Source organism: Pelobates fuscus, chromosome 4 (assembly GCF_036172605.1).
Source record: "Pelobates fuscus isolate aPelFus1 chromosome 4, aPelFus1.pri, whole genome shotgun sequence".
Classification (NCBI taxonomy): Eukaryota; Metazoa; Chordata; class Amphibia; order Anura; family Pelobatidae; genus Pelobates; species Pelobates fuscus.
Window position 1 is genome coordinate 72,720,691 of NC_086320.1, and position 19,965 is coordinate 72,740,655.

At 38.4% G+C, this 19,965-nt stretch overlaps 1 protein-coding gene across 2 annotated transcripts in view; it reads left to right on the forward strand.

Moving 5' to 3' along the window:
- The window catches only part of ZNF704 (zinc finger protein 704), a 112,264-nt gene extending 110,656 nt beyond the window's left edge, over window positions 1–1,608 (forward strand). For both annotated transcript variants that reach the window (XM_063450362.1, XM_063450363.1), the window contains exon 10: window positions 1,108–1,608. In XM_063450362.1, coding sequence (XP_063306432.1) covers window positions 1,108–1,225 — 118 coding nt within the window. In that variant the 3' untranslated portion in view covers window positions 1,226–1,608. The remainder of the gene's footprint in view (window positions 1–1,107) is intronic.
- Window positions 1,609–19,965: the final 18,357 nt, after the last annotated feature.

The following is a 19,965-nucleotide window of genomic DNA, read 5'->3' on the forward strand; positions in this document are numbered from 1 at the left end:
CGGCCAGCGGGACTACGCAGGTCTGAAGCCGACTCACTGCTCACAGCAGGGATCCTGCTGGGGCTCGCGTCTCTCTCCAGTGGATGCCTCCACTTGGGTATCCCCGGAGAGAGCGCTCTCTGGACAGCTACGATCTTGGCTTCGCAGCTCCCGGGTAGGGAGAAGCAGTGATTATGGCTCCTTTAGGAGCAGGTAGGGTGATCCCCGACATGAGGACCTGAAACCGTGCGGCCACCCAGGGGAGCACTCGTTAGTAATTTCCCTTGCGGTTTTGGAACATTCTAAGGAGCATTCTAAATGGGATATCGGGGTGGTATAGGGAACAGGGCACAATACACGAAATGCATAGAAATACATGGGGAAACACAGAGGAAACACATGATACAAGGGAAAAACATACGAATAAGCAGTGGGCATGGTACTCAGTGACGGCGGTCTGTCACAAGTGGATTCTAGATTGTGGAATAATTTTATTTGCCAGAGTTTGGAAGCACCATGTGGGGAGGGTGTCGCCGTTTTTATTCTCATGACCAACAAGGCCTGATGGTCTGTGCGACCATGAGTAAATAAATATTTATTATAGATTCATTTATTCATAATGAGATAGACAGTTAAAGGAACACTATAGTGAGAGGAATACAAATTCCTGTCACTATAGTTATGAAAACCAAGTTTAGGCCTCTAGCCCCCCAGTAATTAAGGTAAAAGGTCAGATTATTGCCTTTATTCCAGCCCATGTGAGTCCATCGCAGCCTTGGCTGAGATCATCAAAATTGATGAGCTAAGCCAATCCAATGCTGTCTCATAGGAAGGCTAATGCGCAATCAGTGCATTTCTATGAGGAAGCACCTGTAGTGGCTGGATGAGTGACTGGTATTAGAGGTGTTACTAGGCAGTAATATACACTGCCTTTTCTCTGAAAACACAGCGTTTACATTAAAAAGTCTGCAGGCGCCTACTATACACATCAGAACAACTACATTAAGCTGTAGTTGCTCAGGTAACTATGGTGTCCCTTTAACTATAAAGTAAGTGACTCTGATAGAAACTTTGTTGCTGTCTGGTCGATTTTAATGAAATCTTTAACAAATATTTTAACTATTTCAGTGCCAGAAAACCTCGTGGTGAAAACAAAAAGTGTCGCAAAGTGTATGGAATGGAGAACAGGGACAAGTGGTGCACTGCCTGTCGCTGGAAGAAAGCCTGCCAGAGGTTTCTTGACTGAATTGTGAAATGGTACCAGACCTACGGATAACATTTTGACAATGTAGGACAATGGTTGCAAAGGCGAAATTAAGATGTTACACAATGAGACTATTTAGGACTGTTCATCAGTTAGAATATAAGCCAAGTCCATACAATTGAAGAAGAATAATGTACTGTATAACAAATGCACTTATTTATGAATTTTTTTTTGTAAAAAAATGTTCGTTTCCTTAAAGCAAGATTTGGACACTTTTATAATAAAATAATGTGCAATGAAAAAGGGACCCATAAGAACGAAACATTTCCAGTGCCTCGTATTGAACATGTACGAGCCAAATAATGATTTGTCTAAGCATGTTTAAAAAACAAATCCAATATTCCACAGACCAACCTGGGATGTAACTTTAACTCCTTAAGGACCAAACCTCCGGAATAAAAGGGAATCATGACATGTCACACATGTCATATGTCATGTGTCCTTAAGGGGTTAAAAAAGAAATAATACAAATATAGTACAGACCATCTGTATATGAAAGCAGATAAATATGAAAGATGAGTTAGAAATCTTGTGTGTGTCAACTCACAATGAAACGGTGGAATATGTGCCACTGTCACTAAGCAGCTCTGGAGGGATCAAGTCCTTCGTCAACATTGGATCCTATGGTGACAGTCAAAATCAGCTTCAGACCACAGACTGCTGCATCAGTGAATAACAGTATTGCTTTATTCCATCAACTTTAAAAACAGAGTGTGCGGGATAGCCTATTCAGGTTGCTTACTGGTATAGATCATGATTCATTGTATTCTTCGAAAAGGACTACTAACCATGGTTGTATCAGGTTCAGATGTAGGGTAGTTCTTAGTGGACATTCCTACCAAGAGAAAAATAGAGAACGTGTACAACCGTAAAGAAAGGACGAATGCCAGGATAGCAGTTAAAATGTAACATCGAATTTTTTCTAAAGACAGACAAACAGTGAAAGGTGACATGGATGGACGGAAAGGAAAGTTCATTTGCATAAAATGGAAAGTCCATTAAATATTCATGAAAGATATAAGGTGGTTTGCAGATAGAGGTCTAGCCTGAATTAACTATCTGAATTGATATTCAGCTACAATTTCCTAAACAACAATTCCTTTAATGGAATATTAATTATCCATTGCCAAATTAATTGGGCATTGGCCTGCAACCTATACCTGTATATAGTTTGTCTTTAGGAAAATATAACCTAGTAGTAAACTATAAAAGAGAAAGATGACAAAGGCAGAAAACCAACTGCCACAATAGATTTAGTAAACTAAACCGAAAACCAGAGTAGTGTTTCACTATATTGACACTTACTTATGTATAAGGTTACTTAATAAGTGGTAAGCTACTAGCCTGCAGTCTGGTTTAGAGATTCTAGTTAGCAGCACATAGTCCATGAAAACACATCTTACAGGAATACAATACTTTTAAAACATGTATTAACAATGATTTATGCTCGGTTAAAGTAACTGTAAATAACTCTATCTGTCAGATGAAGATAGAAAACTATGGGATCATAGTCACACAAAGAGTAATTGTATGCTAACCACATATGTTTCTTCTCCTGCGGCTCATTAACCTGTTAACAAGAAGGTGTCTAGATGTCATTTTTAAATAAGCCTTATAACATTTCTCCACTTGTGATGTGATCTTGAAATACCTGACTGCAGGCAATCTCAAATAGATCTTGTGGTAGATAGAAAAGTCTGGGGTGATCGTGATAAATCATGCAAATTGTACTAGGGTCATTACACCCCAGCACTTCTCATGTTTTTATATGCATCAACCTTCTTGTAAAAGGAATGGAGATCTTGCTGTTGCTGTTAGTCCAATAATTCTCCAAGTCAACATTTTATACTTTAATAAAAAGTAAAAAAAATAAGCCGGACGCAGTTAACATTTAGAAAATCCGGATGAGCACACGTACAATATGAATGCAGTCATTCCACTATGAATGTGCTTTTATTAAGATCAGTGGGATTTTTTTTAATCAGCTTTCACTGTAAGACTTAGAAAAAGCAGTTACAGACAATATATATGGACGTTGACTGCAAGCACTTGCTGCAAATCATTATAAACTCACTGTTTTCAAACTAAATGTGGTTTGTAGGAAGTGATGTCAGTGGCATGTTAGTTCAGTATATCAGATCATTGGCTTCTTTAGTGTTTGATCACTCTGAGCAACTACGAGTCAACTACTTTGGTGTTGAGAGCATCCATCTAACCCATTATCAGAAACTATTATCTGCCGTGTGAAGTCTTCAGGTGCTGAAAATACACTGGATTGTCGTATTTAAGAATTATTGATGTAACGTTAATATTAAAGTGGAACTGTCGCTGTTAAAGTTCCTCTTCCCTTGACCCAGTAAACGAGATTGAAGCACTGGCTGGCATGAGCAGTTCGGTGCGCAGAAAGATGTCAACCCCAGTGTCCAGGTTCTCTTGTGCATTTCAAGAGATCTGCTGTATGAGCACATGCATGCTTGGGTTTTCTTTCAAGTGTGCATAATATGTGTATGTGCCTGCAGGTGTGTCACCACAGGGGTTAGAGTAAATTAATGGTATGCTATGGTTGGATAGACAAACATGAAATAAGTTCTAAAAGTTCCTGAATTTAAACAAGGCACCTCCCATAGCTAACTTTGAGTTAGCTTTCGGTTTACATATACGACAGTTCCACTTTAAGGTTCTCTCAATCTTCCACAATTTGTGTATTATTGTGTATGCATGTTAAAACTGGCTTCATATTCAATTCTTTAGAATTTCCTCTGATAATTGTGCATGTTACACTGTAAAATAGTCATGTTGTTCTGTGTGTATGCAGTGGAATTATTATTCGTTTTATATGGAGTCATAGACATCTTATTTTTATTTTATGTGTAACTTATTTTTATTTAACTTTTTAAGTACAGAGTAAAAACATTTGTAGAGAATATTACAGACCCTTTGTTGTCCATCAAAGATAGATTTACATGAAACTGAATAGACCGAGGCATCAAGTTCTGTCACCACCACCACCTAAAAATACCCTTGAAGATAGGTGAACTCCGATGACTCCGACTCTGATTATCTCCAAGAAATATCTGTCTGTAAACTGGAGATATTATTTGTGGAGAGCCTTGACTTGAGTAGAGATAGAGATCAAAGGCATCCACCTGACAAATGCAAAACAATTTTGTATTTTAGTTTTTTTTACCTTGAAGTATCCATCCAGTTATATTGGAAGATAAAACGTTGTTCACAGGTTATCTAAAAGTGGGAGGTTTGGCATAGATCAGACCTCCCAGTCGCCCCAATTTCGGAGGGACAGTCCTAATTCTAGGGTCCTGTCCGCCGTCCCGGGTTTGTTCCCTGGTGTCCTCCATTTGGGGACACCAGGGAACTGTCCCCAAAAAGCACAGTGTGAGCGCATCTTAGCACTCACACTAAGCTAAGGGCAGTAGGACCATGCAGAGAGCACTGAAACATTGCTCCTTGGATGGCTCAGTGGGTTGGCCTGTGTAATTGGGAGGCTGAGCTGCCAGTTTTTGGGCGGACCTACCCCCCATTCAAAGGCATGCTTCCTTTTACCCTGACCATTGGTGTCCCAATTCACTGGACATTGATTTTGGGAGTATGGCAGATATCCACTGGGATCTTATGACCTTTTTGACCAAAACAGAAAGTCATGATGACAATTTTACAGATTTTCTTAATCTGGCAATTTTACTGTCTAAAAGGCTCTTCTGGTATGCGTTGGAAAGAAAGCTTGAGTGTAATGGTACTCAAATCATTAAAAAGTTTCCAATGGAAACCACAGCTCCTTAGAGCAATCTTAATTCATTATTTCAATGTACAAGGCTTTATCTTGGAGAATATTTATATGAGTGTAAGATGGGCATATAAGAAGTATATAGTATAGTAGTTGTGCATATTGCATTTATAAATTTTTATCAGATCTTCTCTATTCTGATTGTGAGGAAAGCAAAGAATAACAGACTATGAATGATTTACATATTTGCTTTTAAGGAGGTTACTTCAGACTGCCATATTGATGTCCCTTCCACCCATCTTTGTACTCAATGTATCTTTTCTTACACATTTGCTATGAACATTCAAGAGGGACTGTCACTGTCCATGATTTTTCATAGTATGTTTATTATTTAACATATTATATGTTAGTGAAGTCTGAAAAATAAATTTAAATGTAGAAATCTACACTGCTGTATTTATCTCGACCCTGAAGCCGAGTACCTATATCTTGGCTTTCTGTCAATTGTTGTTCTAAGCCAGGGGTGCCCAAAAGGTAGATCCTCAGATGTTGTAGAACTACAGCTTCCATGATGCTAAAGCATTCTAAAGGCATGCAAATAATCATGGGAGTTGTAGTTCTACAACGTCTGGGGATCTACCTTTTGGGCACCCTTGTTTTAAGCTCTGCACTATTCTGTCCTTGAACGTACAATGTGAATGTGAAGGACTTCCTGTTTCTCCTCTTCCAATGCAATCTGTGCCATGACTGTGCCTGGTCATAACTGGATTGCTATGCTACTTGCTGAATATCTAAAGTGCATTTAAAGGAAAACAGAACATCACATGAAAAAAAGGATAACACAAGTTATAGGTGATTTTCTATATTTTATTCGGTGGTATACTTTCCAGAAAAGTGACAGTTCCTGTTTAACTTATTTCTGTGGATTGATTTAAAATCTTGCATACCTGCCAAGTGTCCTTCTTTATCAGGGGTTGTCCTTCGGGACCAAATCCCCCCTTTTTTTATTTTTGCACATTATCTGTGTTTGCTTTGAGCTAAGATTGTATAGTGTATGCATTGACAGTGCTTCACAACAATAATTCTCACAGCCACAAGTATTTAAGTTGTAATAAGTAATGATACTTAGAATTCAGGAATACAAAAACTTACAAAAAGTTGCAATAAGTAATGATACTTAGAATTCAGGAATACAAAAATGCTTTCTCCTTTTGTAAACTAAATCTAGTTCTTTTACTATAATAGTATTCGCTGACAAGACATTATTAGGTTGAAAATCTTGCTTTACATATAGTAGAATTAAACTGTTTTTTTTGTATACTTTTGAATTTTTAAACATTGCAAACATGTGTCCCAATGAGAATGCAAGCAAAAGTGTGTCTGTATTTTGTAATGTTAAGAGACCTTCTCCGTCCACTGAAAATGTTAGGAGGCATGCGACATCATGGCATACAATAAAAGAAAATGCTATTCTCCCTGTGCAAGATAAGTTTGTTAGGTCCGCAAGAAAATATTTGTTTTACATTTACAGTATTGAGACCTATCTGGTGTACATTTTTAGCATGATAAAATGATTTAATAACCAAAAAGGGTAAAAAATATTGTGAGTGTGAAAATAAGCTGCAATCACCTAAAGTGATAAAATAATCCAAAAACATGTTTTGGGCTCAAATTATACTTAAAGGGATTCTATAGTGCGAGGAACACAAATCCGTTTTCCTGGCACTATAGGTTAAATAGGTATCCCTATCCCTCGGGGCTGAAGGGGTTAAAACCCCTTCAGCCACTTACCCAAATCCAGCGTCGATGTCCCTCGGCACTGGGCCGGTCTCTGCCCACGCTCCTCCCCCACCAACGTCAGCCAGATCAATGGATGTTGAGTATAATTTGAGCGCAACACTTGTTTTTGTTTTTTTTTATAAAATGATTTATACATTTTTTGCAATATGTTGGATTTTAAAAAAAAATGGTTGTTAACTTAAAACGGCACTGTCACTGTCTGGGGTCTTTGCATGCATTGCAAAGACACCCAACGGTGACTGATTGGTGGCTGGCAGTGCGGTTGCTGAGGGGTGCAGTGGAAGGTAAATAATACTTAGCCGAACATGACCATGAGGCCACCGCCATCTTCTCCTGCTCTTCTTCAGCTGCCAGTAGCTGACATCAGCGTTGTGCTCTTGCTCATGTGCGAGAATACAACAACGAGGTCTATGGAGGATCTTGCGAGACTGCGGCAATTTTCCGTAGACAAAGTATTTTTCCCCTCAGCTGTCAATAGATAGCTCTGCCTTTTGTCAATCTTTGCCAAGCATTGGAAAACTACCAAGACAATGTAGTCCCTACTTATATCTTTTGACTGAATTGCAATTTCATTGAAATTCCGACAGTCAATGTGAGAATTTCATAAAAATGTTATCTCTATGAAATATTACTTTTAGATGACAGTGTTGCTTTAATGTTAGAATCAGGTAATAAAGGGATAATAAACCATAGTCTATTAATCCGGTTTTAAGTGATAAAAATGCAGTCCCTGATTTACCATAACAACAACAACTGATAAACGGGATGTATTTAGATTAAAAATACCCATATGATGATCATTAATTTTATTATGCTAAATAAAAACTTGACAGATCTGCTTATACTATGCTTCTCTGTTGCATGTCACATATTCAGAATTATTTATTAATTTTATTTTTGTTTTGCGCTTCTGCCATTAATTTGTTTTATTGCTTGTTAAGGCACAGTTATGCCATCTTCTGCTGTCAAGTAAAATTGTTTCAATAAAATACTAAATTGCATTTATTAAAGTAAATCCTGTTTTTTTTTATTAAAGTTTTATTCAGAGCCATTTGGGCTAAAATACACTTGTGATTATAATTATTAGGTTGCTACTTTACCTATTGACATTTTGGGCAAATGAAATACCTACTACCTAATGAAATACCTACTACCTAATAAAAGACGTATACATGTATTCATAACATAGTTAATGGTAATGATTTTAAAACTGAATAGTAAGATTTAAGGTAAAATAGCCAAACAATGACTATGGCTGAGACTTGATACCTGAAATATCAACTATATTTTATTAGCATTACTTTTCATGCATTGATATTTCAGGTGGGCGTTGTCTTCATTTACTGTATTTAGCTTGGTATGATGCTGTGCAATTTTAGATAGTTTGTCTGCACAGCTCTTGTGATCATCTGCCATATATTTGATAGCCAGAATTGTGATGTCTGTCACTCTATTATTAACATCTTTATTAAGACTCTGCAATTGGTAGCAATTCTGTTGAGATTATATTTTACAAACTAATGAAAAACAAATGGCAAGTGTAAATAAACCCCTTTTTTATTCAATTAAAACCATTTTAAATATAATAAATAAATAAAAAGTTACCTTCAAGGTTTCCCTCAATGCATTGTTTAGAACCAGCAAACAGGCCCCTTTCACGCTAGTTAAATACTCTTATCTCATACCATTCCACAGCAGAAGTTTATGGGAAATTTAATTTATAACCATGGGTAGTTCTGCTCATCACTGATGACTGAAACTTCTCTTTAAACTGATAGCAGGCAGACAGGGCAGCATGATTGACAGTAGTAACATGCTGCTGACAATGTTTAGTGAACAGGGCAGCTCTTGGCAGAGCCAAAGACCACAGAGGAAAACGGTGTTCAGTCCAAGATGTGTGTGGTTTTTGCAGATGCCGCGAAACTTGGACAAAATAAACATAGTAAATCAGGAACTGAACTGAAAATTTAGGCCTGTCTGATCGATCGCTCTGGGGAGTTGTTTTAGAATTCCAGCAGCGGTTTTGTCAAATTGCTGCAGTTCTAAGTAACTCTCAAAGCTGAGAGAGGGGGCAGAATGCTGCACACATTATCATTTTTGTAATTAAGCATAGTTGAGATGGTGCTAAGTGACCCTTTAATATGTGCACAATTTTAAAGTACATGCAGTGTAAGAAATGGGGACATTTAATTATATATGCATAGTCATATTACCTGTTTTTTTACCTTTAACCCCTTAAGGACCAAACTTCTGGAATAAAAGGGAATCATGACGTGTCACACACGTCATGTGTCCTTAAGGGGTTAAAGATTTGGCTAGAATAACAAAAATGTGCACTACCAGTTTTCCAAAGGGCTATAGGGTGTCTTGGGTTGATTTGACATATCTCAACTTGCTTCCTTAACCTCAGTGGCGGTATGATTATGTCAGGAATTTTGTACCAAAAGCGGTACCATTTTTTTGCATTTGAATTACCCGCCCAGTTCCGCCCCCATGTCAGGCATGTCAATCAAATTTTAATTAATCAAATGACATAATTACGTTAAAAGATTATTTAAATATACATGTAGAATTTTAATATATATGCATTTATAGGTATTTAAATTCTACGTGTATACTAATGTAATCTTTTATGTAATTATATGTATTTATCTATATATATATTTGCGCTTATTTGTATTTTATATATATATAGATATATATAGAATGTCATTCTAACTGTATTTTGTTACCGATATATATATATTAATAACAAAATACAGTTAGAATGAAATTACATATGCATATATAATTTATATTAAATTTTGTTTCAATATTTTATTTATTTATTTTATTATTTTATTTATTTATTATTTTAATTATACGTATTTATATATAATATATATATATATACATATTATATATATATATATAAAAATATATTTAATTTATTTTTACACTTGTCTTTTTTTATTTTTTTTATACTTCCCACCAGCAGGGGGACTGTCTGATATTTCAAACAGTCCCCCTGCTGGCAGATCCACAGCCAGCTATAGAGGGCCATGTGATCGCTCTTTCAGAGCGATCACATGGCCCCCGGGGGCCTTATTTGCCGTGGGAGGGCTGCCTGGGCTGTCAGGCAGTCCTCCCGAAGCGGATCGCGGCGGAGGTAAGTAAATCTTATCTACCCCGAGCGTGACTCGGGGTTACCGCTTCTGGCAGCGAAAATTAACCCCGAGTCACGCTCGGGAATACCGCCAGGGAGGTTAAAGGGATACTCCAATGCCCAAATGCAAATTAAATAAAAATCACAGTTTAGTAAATATACCCCAAATGAAACTTTCCATGTATTTAATTAAACTTTTTTTTTTTATAATTATGGATGTATCTAAAAACAGCTTGCAAAAGCTGCTGATCTTGTGTCTTAATCCTTCGCAGGTCCTCTCCTTCTTACCCAGCTCAGACTTTCTGTGCAGCACGAGACATTTTTACAAGGCAGGTGCTCTGGGCCATTGCTGCCTCTTGAGCCTAGCTCCACTGAGCTAACACAACTAGGAAGTAAGAGGATTGGTTGTCTGATTGACAGCTAGGGGGGTGTAGCCAGGTTAATTTATAATAGTCCATTTGTATTGAAATCTTCACTTTTCGCAAAATGAAAAGAAGACACACTCTTCAGAGAAAGCTGTTCGGCAAGATAAAGTGCTTTAGGGATCTGGAGTGTCCCCTTAATGTATATGGTATACATGATATACATACATATATTTACAAAGAAATGTTATCAGTCAAGTCTGGTTCAATTTACACTGTTATACTGTAAGTATACGGTAAGTTACATTGATGATATCAAGATTAAAACAGATGTTTATTATTGTTGATGTAGGAATTATTTTTTAACAAGTGATGGCATTTGCTGAAGTTTGTGGCCCAAAGTTCAGTGTATATGAATCCAATACTAACAGACAGACACATACCTCACTGGTCCTTTTTATAAATAAATGTTAGAAATTCAGAATATTGGGCTTTTACCAAAATTTGAAGTATGTTTCATAAGCAGTACTGTGATGGTCTTTGTATTCAGACCATAAAATGAAGTTTCTTCACTTTGTTTAATTAAATTGATTTATATGATTTTATATCTTTAATAAAGTGTTGTGTTTCAATTTTTGGTCTACTATTTTTTGGTTTTTATGCTGTTGTTCCTCGGTGTTTTCTTGCTGTGAGCAAAAGCAGTTCTCACAGCCATACAAGATACTTCACAAACTATAAGCCCTTTTAAAGGGCTACTAAAGACACCAGGATCATTTCATCTCAATGAATATGTGTAAAGGAGTCATTATCAGACTGGAGAAATTTAAATGGAGTCCAAGAGAAATGGGATTATTTAAAAGTTGCACTGCTGAAGGCAACAGAAAAAGGCATTAGGCTTGTCAGTAAAAGCAAAAAATTCAAGAAACCACTGTGGTACTCCGCAGATGTGGACGAAATAGTAAAAAACAAAAAGTTAGCATTTAGTAATTATAAAAAAAAACAGAGTGAGGAAGACAGAATGATCTATAATATTAGGCAGAAAGAGGCTAAGCAAGTTATAAGAGCTTCCAAATCACACACAGAAGAGAAAATAGCACAGTCAGTAAAAAAAGGGGACAAAACATTTTTTAGATACATAAATGAAAAAAGGAAAATAAAACAAGGATTAGTTAGATTAAAAACAAAAGAAGGAAGGTATGTAGAAGAGGATAAAGGTCTAGCTGACTGCCACAATGAATATTTTTGTTCAGTATTGACAGATGAAAATGAAGGAAAGGGGCCTCAGTTAGGAAAAAGGACAAATTAGTAATTTGTTACATGTGAGTTTACAGAGGAAGAGGTTCTATTTCAACTGTCAAAAGTAAAGACAAATAAGTCAATAGGACCTGATGAAATACACCCAAAGTTATTAAAAGAGCTTAGTGGTGTACTAGCAAAACCATTAACAGATGTATTTAACCAATCATTGTTGACAGGAGTAGTCCCAGAAGATTGGAAGTTAGCGAATGTTGTGCCCATTCACAAGAAAGGTAGTAGGGAGGAATCAGACAACTATAGGCCAGTAAGCCTTACTTCAGTAGTGGGGAAAGTAATGGAAACCATGTTAAAGGATTGGATTGTTGAACATTTAAAAACACATGGATTTCAAGATCAGAGACAACATGGGTTTACTCCAGGGAGATCATGCCAAACTAATCTTATTGATTTTTTTGATTGGGTAACTAAAATTATAGATCAGGGTGGTGCAGTAGACATTGCTTACCTAGATTTCAGTAAGGCTTTTGACACTGTTGCACATAGAAGGCTTATCAATAAACTGCAATCTTTAAGTTTGGATTCCAATATTGTTGAATGGGTAAGGCAGTGACTGAGTGACAGGCAACAGATGGTTGTAGTCAATGGAGTATATTGAAAGCATGGGCATGTCACCAGTGGCATACCTCAGGGATCTGTACTTGGACCCATTCTCAATGTTTTTATTAGTCATATTGCAGAAGGTCTTGATGGTAAGATATGTCTTTTTGCTGATGATACTAAGATATGTAACAGGTTTGATGTTCCAGGAGGGATAAGTCAAATGGCAAATGATTTAGGCAAACTAGAAAAATGGTCAGAGTTGTGGCAACTGACATTTAATGTGGATAAATGCAAGATAATGCATCTTGGACGTAAAAACCCAAGGGCAGAGTACAGAATATTTGATAGAGTCCTAACCTCAACATCTGAGAAAAAGGATTTAGGGGTGATTATTTCTGATGACTTAAAGGTAGGCAGACAATGTAATAGAGCAACAGGAAATGCTAGCAGAATGCTTGGTTGTATAGGGAGAGGTATTAGTAGTAGAAAGAAGTGCTAATGCCATGGTACAGAACACTGGTGAGACCTCACTTGGAGTATTGTACGCAGTACTGGAGACCGTATCTCCAGAAGGATATTGATACTTTAGAGAGAGTTCAGAGAAGGGCTACTAAACTGGTTCATGGATTGCAGGATAAAACCTACAAGGAAAGGTTAAAGGAACTTAACATGTATAGCTTGGAGGATAGACGAGACAGGGGGGATATGATAGAAACATTTAAATACATAAAGGGAATCAACACAGTAAAGGAGAAGACTATATTTAAAAGAAGAAAAACTACCACAACAAGAGGACATAGTCTTAAATTAGAGGGGCAAAGGTTTAAAAATAATATCTGGAAGTATTACTTTACTGACAGGGTAGTGGATGCATGGAATAGGCTTCCAGCTGAAGTGGTAGAGGTTAACACAGTAAAGGAGTTTAAGCATGCGTGGGATAGGCATAAGGCTATCCTAACTATAAGATAAGGCCAGGGACTAATGAAAGTATTTTTAAAAATTGGGCAGACTAGATGGGCCGAATGGTTCTTATCTGCCGGCACATTCTATGTTTCTATGAAGTAGTCTGGGAGCCGGGTCCCTCACCTATTAGCCCTTCAATCTAAAACATTGGCAAATAGCAGATATGCAGTTATGGATAAAAGGGCCTCTAGTGGTTGTCTTCCTGACAGTCACTGAAGTAGATTGCGCTGCAACAACAGAGTTTCACTTGGTTATTTGACGTCCAATGTCCATGAGGACATTGATTGTCATAAAATGCAGCTTATAGAGAATGCACGTGCATCTCTTCCCCAACACTTTTCTATGAGGAACATTGAATTAGACAAGAAACCAGGAAGCGATGCTTCGGGATGCCGTCACAGGAGGAATGGGTGGCAGTGGTCCTGTCGTTTAAGCCATTCCATTTACGATATTGCCATTTTGTAGAAACAGCAATGCTTACATTGAAGAGTTAAAGGGACACTATAGTCACCAGAACAATTACAGCTTATTCAATTTGTTCTGGTGAGTATAATCATTCCTTTCAGGCTTTTTGCAGTAAAAGAGAAAAGGAAATGTTTAAATTACATGAGAAAACAGGGGTCAGGGCTGCACTCACCTGAATATGAATAAATAGGGTGCTTCTGGTAGCCAATTTATACAATTAAAAAATAAATATATATATATATATTTGGGAGTCTAGCCAACTCCTTGGCTTTGCACCCCTCCCTGTCACAGGTGCCTCATCCCATAGCCCAATTTAGCCTTGTACTGCAGAGAACTCTAGATGGACCTTTTCCCCCAAGTAAGTAGCTCATGAAGAAGACACAAGGTAGTGTAGGACCTGCCAAAGATGGGGAGCATTGACGTTGTGGCAGGCTTATGCAATGTATGATCATATATTGTAACCAAACCCCCATTATTTTTTGCCTGGATTAGGTGTTTTTAAAAAAACTAACTAAATCTGTCAGCACTGAAGTTGCTGTTTAGGGGATGATGGAGTGCGCTGGATTTTCTTTTTTTAATGTTTACATTACAGCCTAGTGATAACTCCACTTGCCACTCCTCAGATGGCTGCTAGAGGTGCTTCCCTAGGCAGTGCTGCACAGTGAGCAGCACTGCTATTCAGTTTCTCCACGCTCTGCATGCAGACACTGAATGTTCTTCATAGAGATGCATTGATTCAATGTATCTCTACCAGAAGATGCTGATTGGTCAGGGCAGTGTTTGGCTTGTGCTGGCTCTGCCCCTGATCTGCCTCATTGACAGTTTTAGCCAATCCTATGGAAAAGCATTGTGATTGGTTCAGACCACCACTTCTGATGATGTCAACCAAGCAGGCAGATCAGGGGCACATGCAGCAGCAGCAGACTGGAACAAAGGTGAGATTTTACTATATTTAGAAGGAGAAGAGGAGAAGGGGGCAGTGGGAAAGATGGTGGTAACACGATAGGGTCAGGAATATATGTTTGTGTCCCTGACCTTTTAGTGTTCCTCTAAATACATCCCTAGTAGCTGTCTTCCAGGCAGACAACTAGAGGCAATTCCGCCTAAAAAAGAGAGTCAAACTTGGTTCTGTAATGAAATGCTGCTCATACAAAGTGATGTGATGCTAGCAGGAGACTGTTGTGGCATTACATACAGATATTGACATGTTCATAGGTCAGATAGTCAATCAGATCAGTCAATACTAAACATATACTGATTCCAATAAATCCAAATATTCTAAAATAGAGCTTGCTATGCACCAGTATCCTCAAATCACAATAAGGTCCATGTTAATTATGTGCAAGATAATATGGTCAAACACACCTCTGACTATTTTTCTATCTTGTCATTTTTTTCCACCTTGATTTTTTTTGCCTAAATATGGCAAGTATTTAGTAAACGTTCAACGACTGTTTAGTGATCAGACTCCATAATAAGAATCAATTTTGAGGAGAGGACTGGATGCATGGTGCGTAAGTCGGTGATACAATTAATTTACCTTCTCCACCGAGCCCTGCAATCTGCTACATCAAAACAGAAAATTAAAAATATTAAAAAAACAAGTTGTTTTGGATTGTGGCCAATGATGTCATGAGTTGTGAGTTCTGTTTGTTGATATTAGCTTTTGGTGGCTAGCAGCTGCCAACAAACACATGGGGCCAATGATGGTAAAAAAACACATTACTCTAGCCAGAGAAACATGCAGTTGGCTCTGAGCAAGTATTATTATTATAATTCGAAGCACACTATATATAATTGCATAGAAAAATATTTATTCGAAATACAAGATAAAGATACACCTACAATATAAAGTGCATATATGTAGTATTTAGTTTACTATGGTAGTGGGTATAAAAGTAGGAAAGTAAGCCATTAAACTCTGAGATCCCCCCTGAGGAAGGCTGAATGCTGAAACATTGGGGAGTGAGTGAGTCTCCAGCTAAGGGTTAGTTTACCCTTTATTCTTAAACCTTCTGGATTTATAGTGAGCACTGTAGTGCCTGGGTTCATGTAGCTGTTTATGGTTTGTGGTTGATTCTCTGCATATATATACTTTACATTGTGGGTGTATTTCATCTTGTATTTTGAATAAATATTTTTCTATGCAATTATATATGGTGTGCTTTGAGTTTATTTTTTCAATGTGGTTTGTGTTCTTGGAGGGGCACAGAATATTTTTTACTCATTAAGCACCCTGTACTTTCATGGCTACATGTTTTTAAAAAGCACGTATTAATCTATATCTGTTGAGCGCTGTCTATACTTTGTATGTATATATTATTAGAATTATTGGCATTTATATAGTGCCAACTTATATCGCATGATATATGGTTTCAGTGTCCCCAAGTGTCTTTGTGTCCCCATGTCTCACAATGTCCCCTAGTGACATGGGGACACTGTGAGACATGGGAACACAGACACACATAGGGACACTGAGACATGGGGAAACAGACACACATGTGGACACTGAGACACTTGGGTACAGTGGGAGACATGGAGACATTAAGACACTAGGGACACAATGTCCCCAAGTGTCTCAGTGTCCTCCTGTCTCCCAGCCAGTGTCCCTGGTGTCTCAGTGTACCCATGTATCCCAGTGTCTCAGTGTCCCTAGTGTCTCATGTTTCCATGTCTCCCAGTGTCCCTTGTGTCTCAGTGCCCTATGTCTCCCAGTGTCGCTAGTGTCTCAGTGTCCCCTTGTCTCCCAGTGTCCCCAAATGTCTCAGTGTCCCCATGTATCTCACTGTCCCCTAGTAACATGGGGACACAGACACTAGGGGACACTGGGCAACATTGGTATACTGGGAAACATGGGGCTCTGAGACACTGTGATACATATGGATACTGTGATACATAGTCTCAGTGTCTCCCAGTGTCCCCAAGTCTCCTAGTGTCCCCAAGTATCTCAGTGTCCCCATGTCTCACAGTGTCCCCTAGTGACATGGGGACAAAGGGAGACATGGGGACACAGACACTAGGGGACACTGGGTAACATGGGGACACTGGGGGGGGCAGGGAGACACTGGGAGGCAGGGAGACACTGGGAGCAATCCATCTATACAGCAGAATCAAACTGTAAGTAGTTTTTTGGTGATTTTAAAGAATTTTCTCTTATGTCAATCCTTGTGATTTTACATCATATGATGTCACGCATACATAATTAGTTATGCAAATTAGTAGGGCCTGTATTTTTTTCCTAGAAAGGTGGCAATCCTAACTACTCTTCACATACTCTTGCTTAAGTATGGAACTTATTCCTTTTCTTCTACACTCACTACAGCCACCTTTTCTCTGTCTCAGACTGTATACCAGGAGCTTCTGCCTGCTAGTAAGAAGGTAAGGAGACAAGTGGACATGTGAGTGCTAGGGGACAGTCCTTAGAAAGCGTGGACCGAGCACATCATTAGACGCATTTATGCTAAGCTCAGGATGCTGTTGGCCAGCATGCATGTTTGGCAGGCAGCCTGACATGCATTCATGCCAGGCTAGCCTTCCAATTCATTGGACAGACACGCCTCCTTTTTGGGCATGTTCGTCCCTTTCGGGAGTTCTGGTTATATGATCTGCGTCAGTGGCCCACCCTTTTACACCACCCATTGACTTCCTGCCTCACTGGACACTGCTGTTAGGTGGTATGGATTTACATGAAAGATGAAAGCATGAATTAGAGAGCGATTAACATATTTTAAGAGAATCTGAGTTTTCTTATAGCTGCATCCTATGAGTTTCCCTCCGGCAACATCTCCACCAGATACATAACGCTTGAGAAGTATGACTGTTTTAGTGTTTAAGGTCGATACATTTTTTTACTTAGGCCCATCATAATTGTCAGCACCAGGCCCACTGGGCTCTTAATCTGGCCCTGGAGACAGGTATGTGACATAGAAGTTACTCTTGGAGGCTTTAAGCATTTCTGAACAGATGGGTTTTGAGGGACTTCTTAAACGATTAAAGACTAGGGGAGAGTCTGATGGCAGTAGGCAGGCTATTCCAAAGGAAAGGAGCCAGCCGTGAAAAGTCCTGCAAGCGCTAGTTAGCAGTAAGGGTACGAGCAGCTGACAGGAGAAGGTCACCGACAGAACAGAAAGACCGAAAAGGTGCATATGAGTCTTCCCATCCACATTAGGTATATGCATCATTGTGGGAAATTTAGAGAAATAAGTCATAAGCTTTTGATGTAGCTGTGATGGCCATAAAATCCTTTAAATCTTTTCAGTTTTTCCACTTCTAAAGAATCTGCCAAAAGGCATGGATTGTGATATGAATAACATATATAGAATGAATTTTACGCTAGCCTGGATTAATCCTCTCTGGCAGGAGAGGTAATAGGACCACAAGTGGTCACTGCACCTTTGTCAGAACACCAGAGAATGGGGAATGATCTGTATCCCCCATCCAATGATCCCAATGATCTGTATCTCCCATCCAATGATCCAATGAAGCTCTTAGGGACCACCAGAATGGAGAATCGTCTACATCCCCATCAAACCAGGCAGTGGAATGCTGCACTAAAGTGTATTGGTACACTGGAACTCTGTGGAGGAGGTCGTTAGCCCCCAATGTATATCCAGAAATATAGTGCTACAGGCTTCACAGTGCAGGGTGAAAACTCAAATATATTTTTATTATAATTCAAAGAACAAAACAAAAATACAACGTTTCTCATAGTTTTGTTTTGTCTTTTGGATTATAATAAAAGTATATGTGAATTTTCACCCTGAACTGTGAAGCCTGTGGTGTTATACTGATCCTGAATCAACTGAGAGTCCGACCAGGAGGAAGCTCTTAAAATGATCTGACTTCACATGATATTGATGCAGACCACAACTCTCCCCCACCGTACACCCAGGAGAGGCTCTCAACTGGACCACCAGGGATTACACCCCTTTCTGCCAAAAGGTAAGCAATAGGAGGGCAAAAGAAAAACTTCCCTACACACACACACACAACACTTGGACTCCTCCATACTCAAAATTCAGTCACCACAGACACAACACTCAACTTCCCCGCTCATACAGTTCTTCCACTGCACACACTCACACATAACACTTTCCCACAAACATACAACACACATACAACCCTTATCCACCACACATACACAAAAGTCACAAATTAAGGGGGGCCGAATCTGAAATACTGCCTATCCTAGTGCCCTACGCAACTTTAATCTTGCTCTAAACCCAGTTTCATTGTTACATAGTGACATAGTTACACAGCTGAAGAGACTTGTGTCAATCAAGCTCAGCCTCCCTCACATATGTTTTTGCTGTTGATCCAAAAGAAGGCAAAAAACCCAGTCTAAAGCGCTTTAAATTTTTCAACAAACTAGGAAAAAGTTCCTTCTTGACTCCAAAATGGCAGTCAGATATCTCCTTGGATCAAGCAGCTATTACCCCACTAATTAGAAATTATATCCCTGTATGTTATGTTTTTGAAAGTTTTTGCATTTGTTCTTTTAACATCTGTATGGACTCTGATAAAACCACCTCTCCAGGCAGAGAATTCCACATCTTTATAGTTCTCACTGCAAAAAATCATTTTCTTTGCCTTAGATAAAACTCATTTTTTCCAGTCTAAATGCATGACCTTGAGTCCTATGTATAGCCCTGTTTATGAATAGATTTCCAGACAATGGTTTGTACTGGCCCTGAATATGTTTGTATAATGTTATCATATCCCCTCTGAGGTGCTGTTTTTCCAAATTAGAGAGATTTACATTTTTCTTCATAACTAAAGTGTTCCATTCCTTTTATCAGTTTTGTAGCTCGTCTCTGCACTTTTTCTAGTGCCATGATATCCATCTTTAGAACAGGTGCCCAAAATTTCACAGCATATATTTAAGGTGTGGTCTTACCAGTGATTTATAAAGAGGCAAAATTATATTTTCATCCCGAGAATTTATGCCCCTATTTATACATGACAAAACCTTACTGGCCTAATTCACTGCTATTTAGGGTGTAAATTGCTTGTGCATTCTTGACCCCGAAGTGCATTTCTCTACATTAAATTTCATCTGCCATTTTAGTGCCCAGTCCCCATTTGTTTTAAATCCCTCTGCAGCAAAACAATATCCTGCTCACATTTTATTAATTTACAAAGCTTTCTGTCATCTGCAAAAACTAAAACATGGCTTTCAATGCCTATTTCAAGATCATTTATAAATATGTTAAATAGAAGCGGTCCCAAAACAGAACGCATAAAATCATGCTGATTATACCATACCATGCCGATTACAAAGTTCTTCCCAAGGAATTCCTGAATATTATCCCTGAATAACACTTCAAATATTTTCCCAGTCAAAGAAGTTAAGCTCACAGGTCTATAATTTTCAGGCAAGGATTTTGAA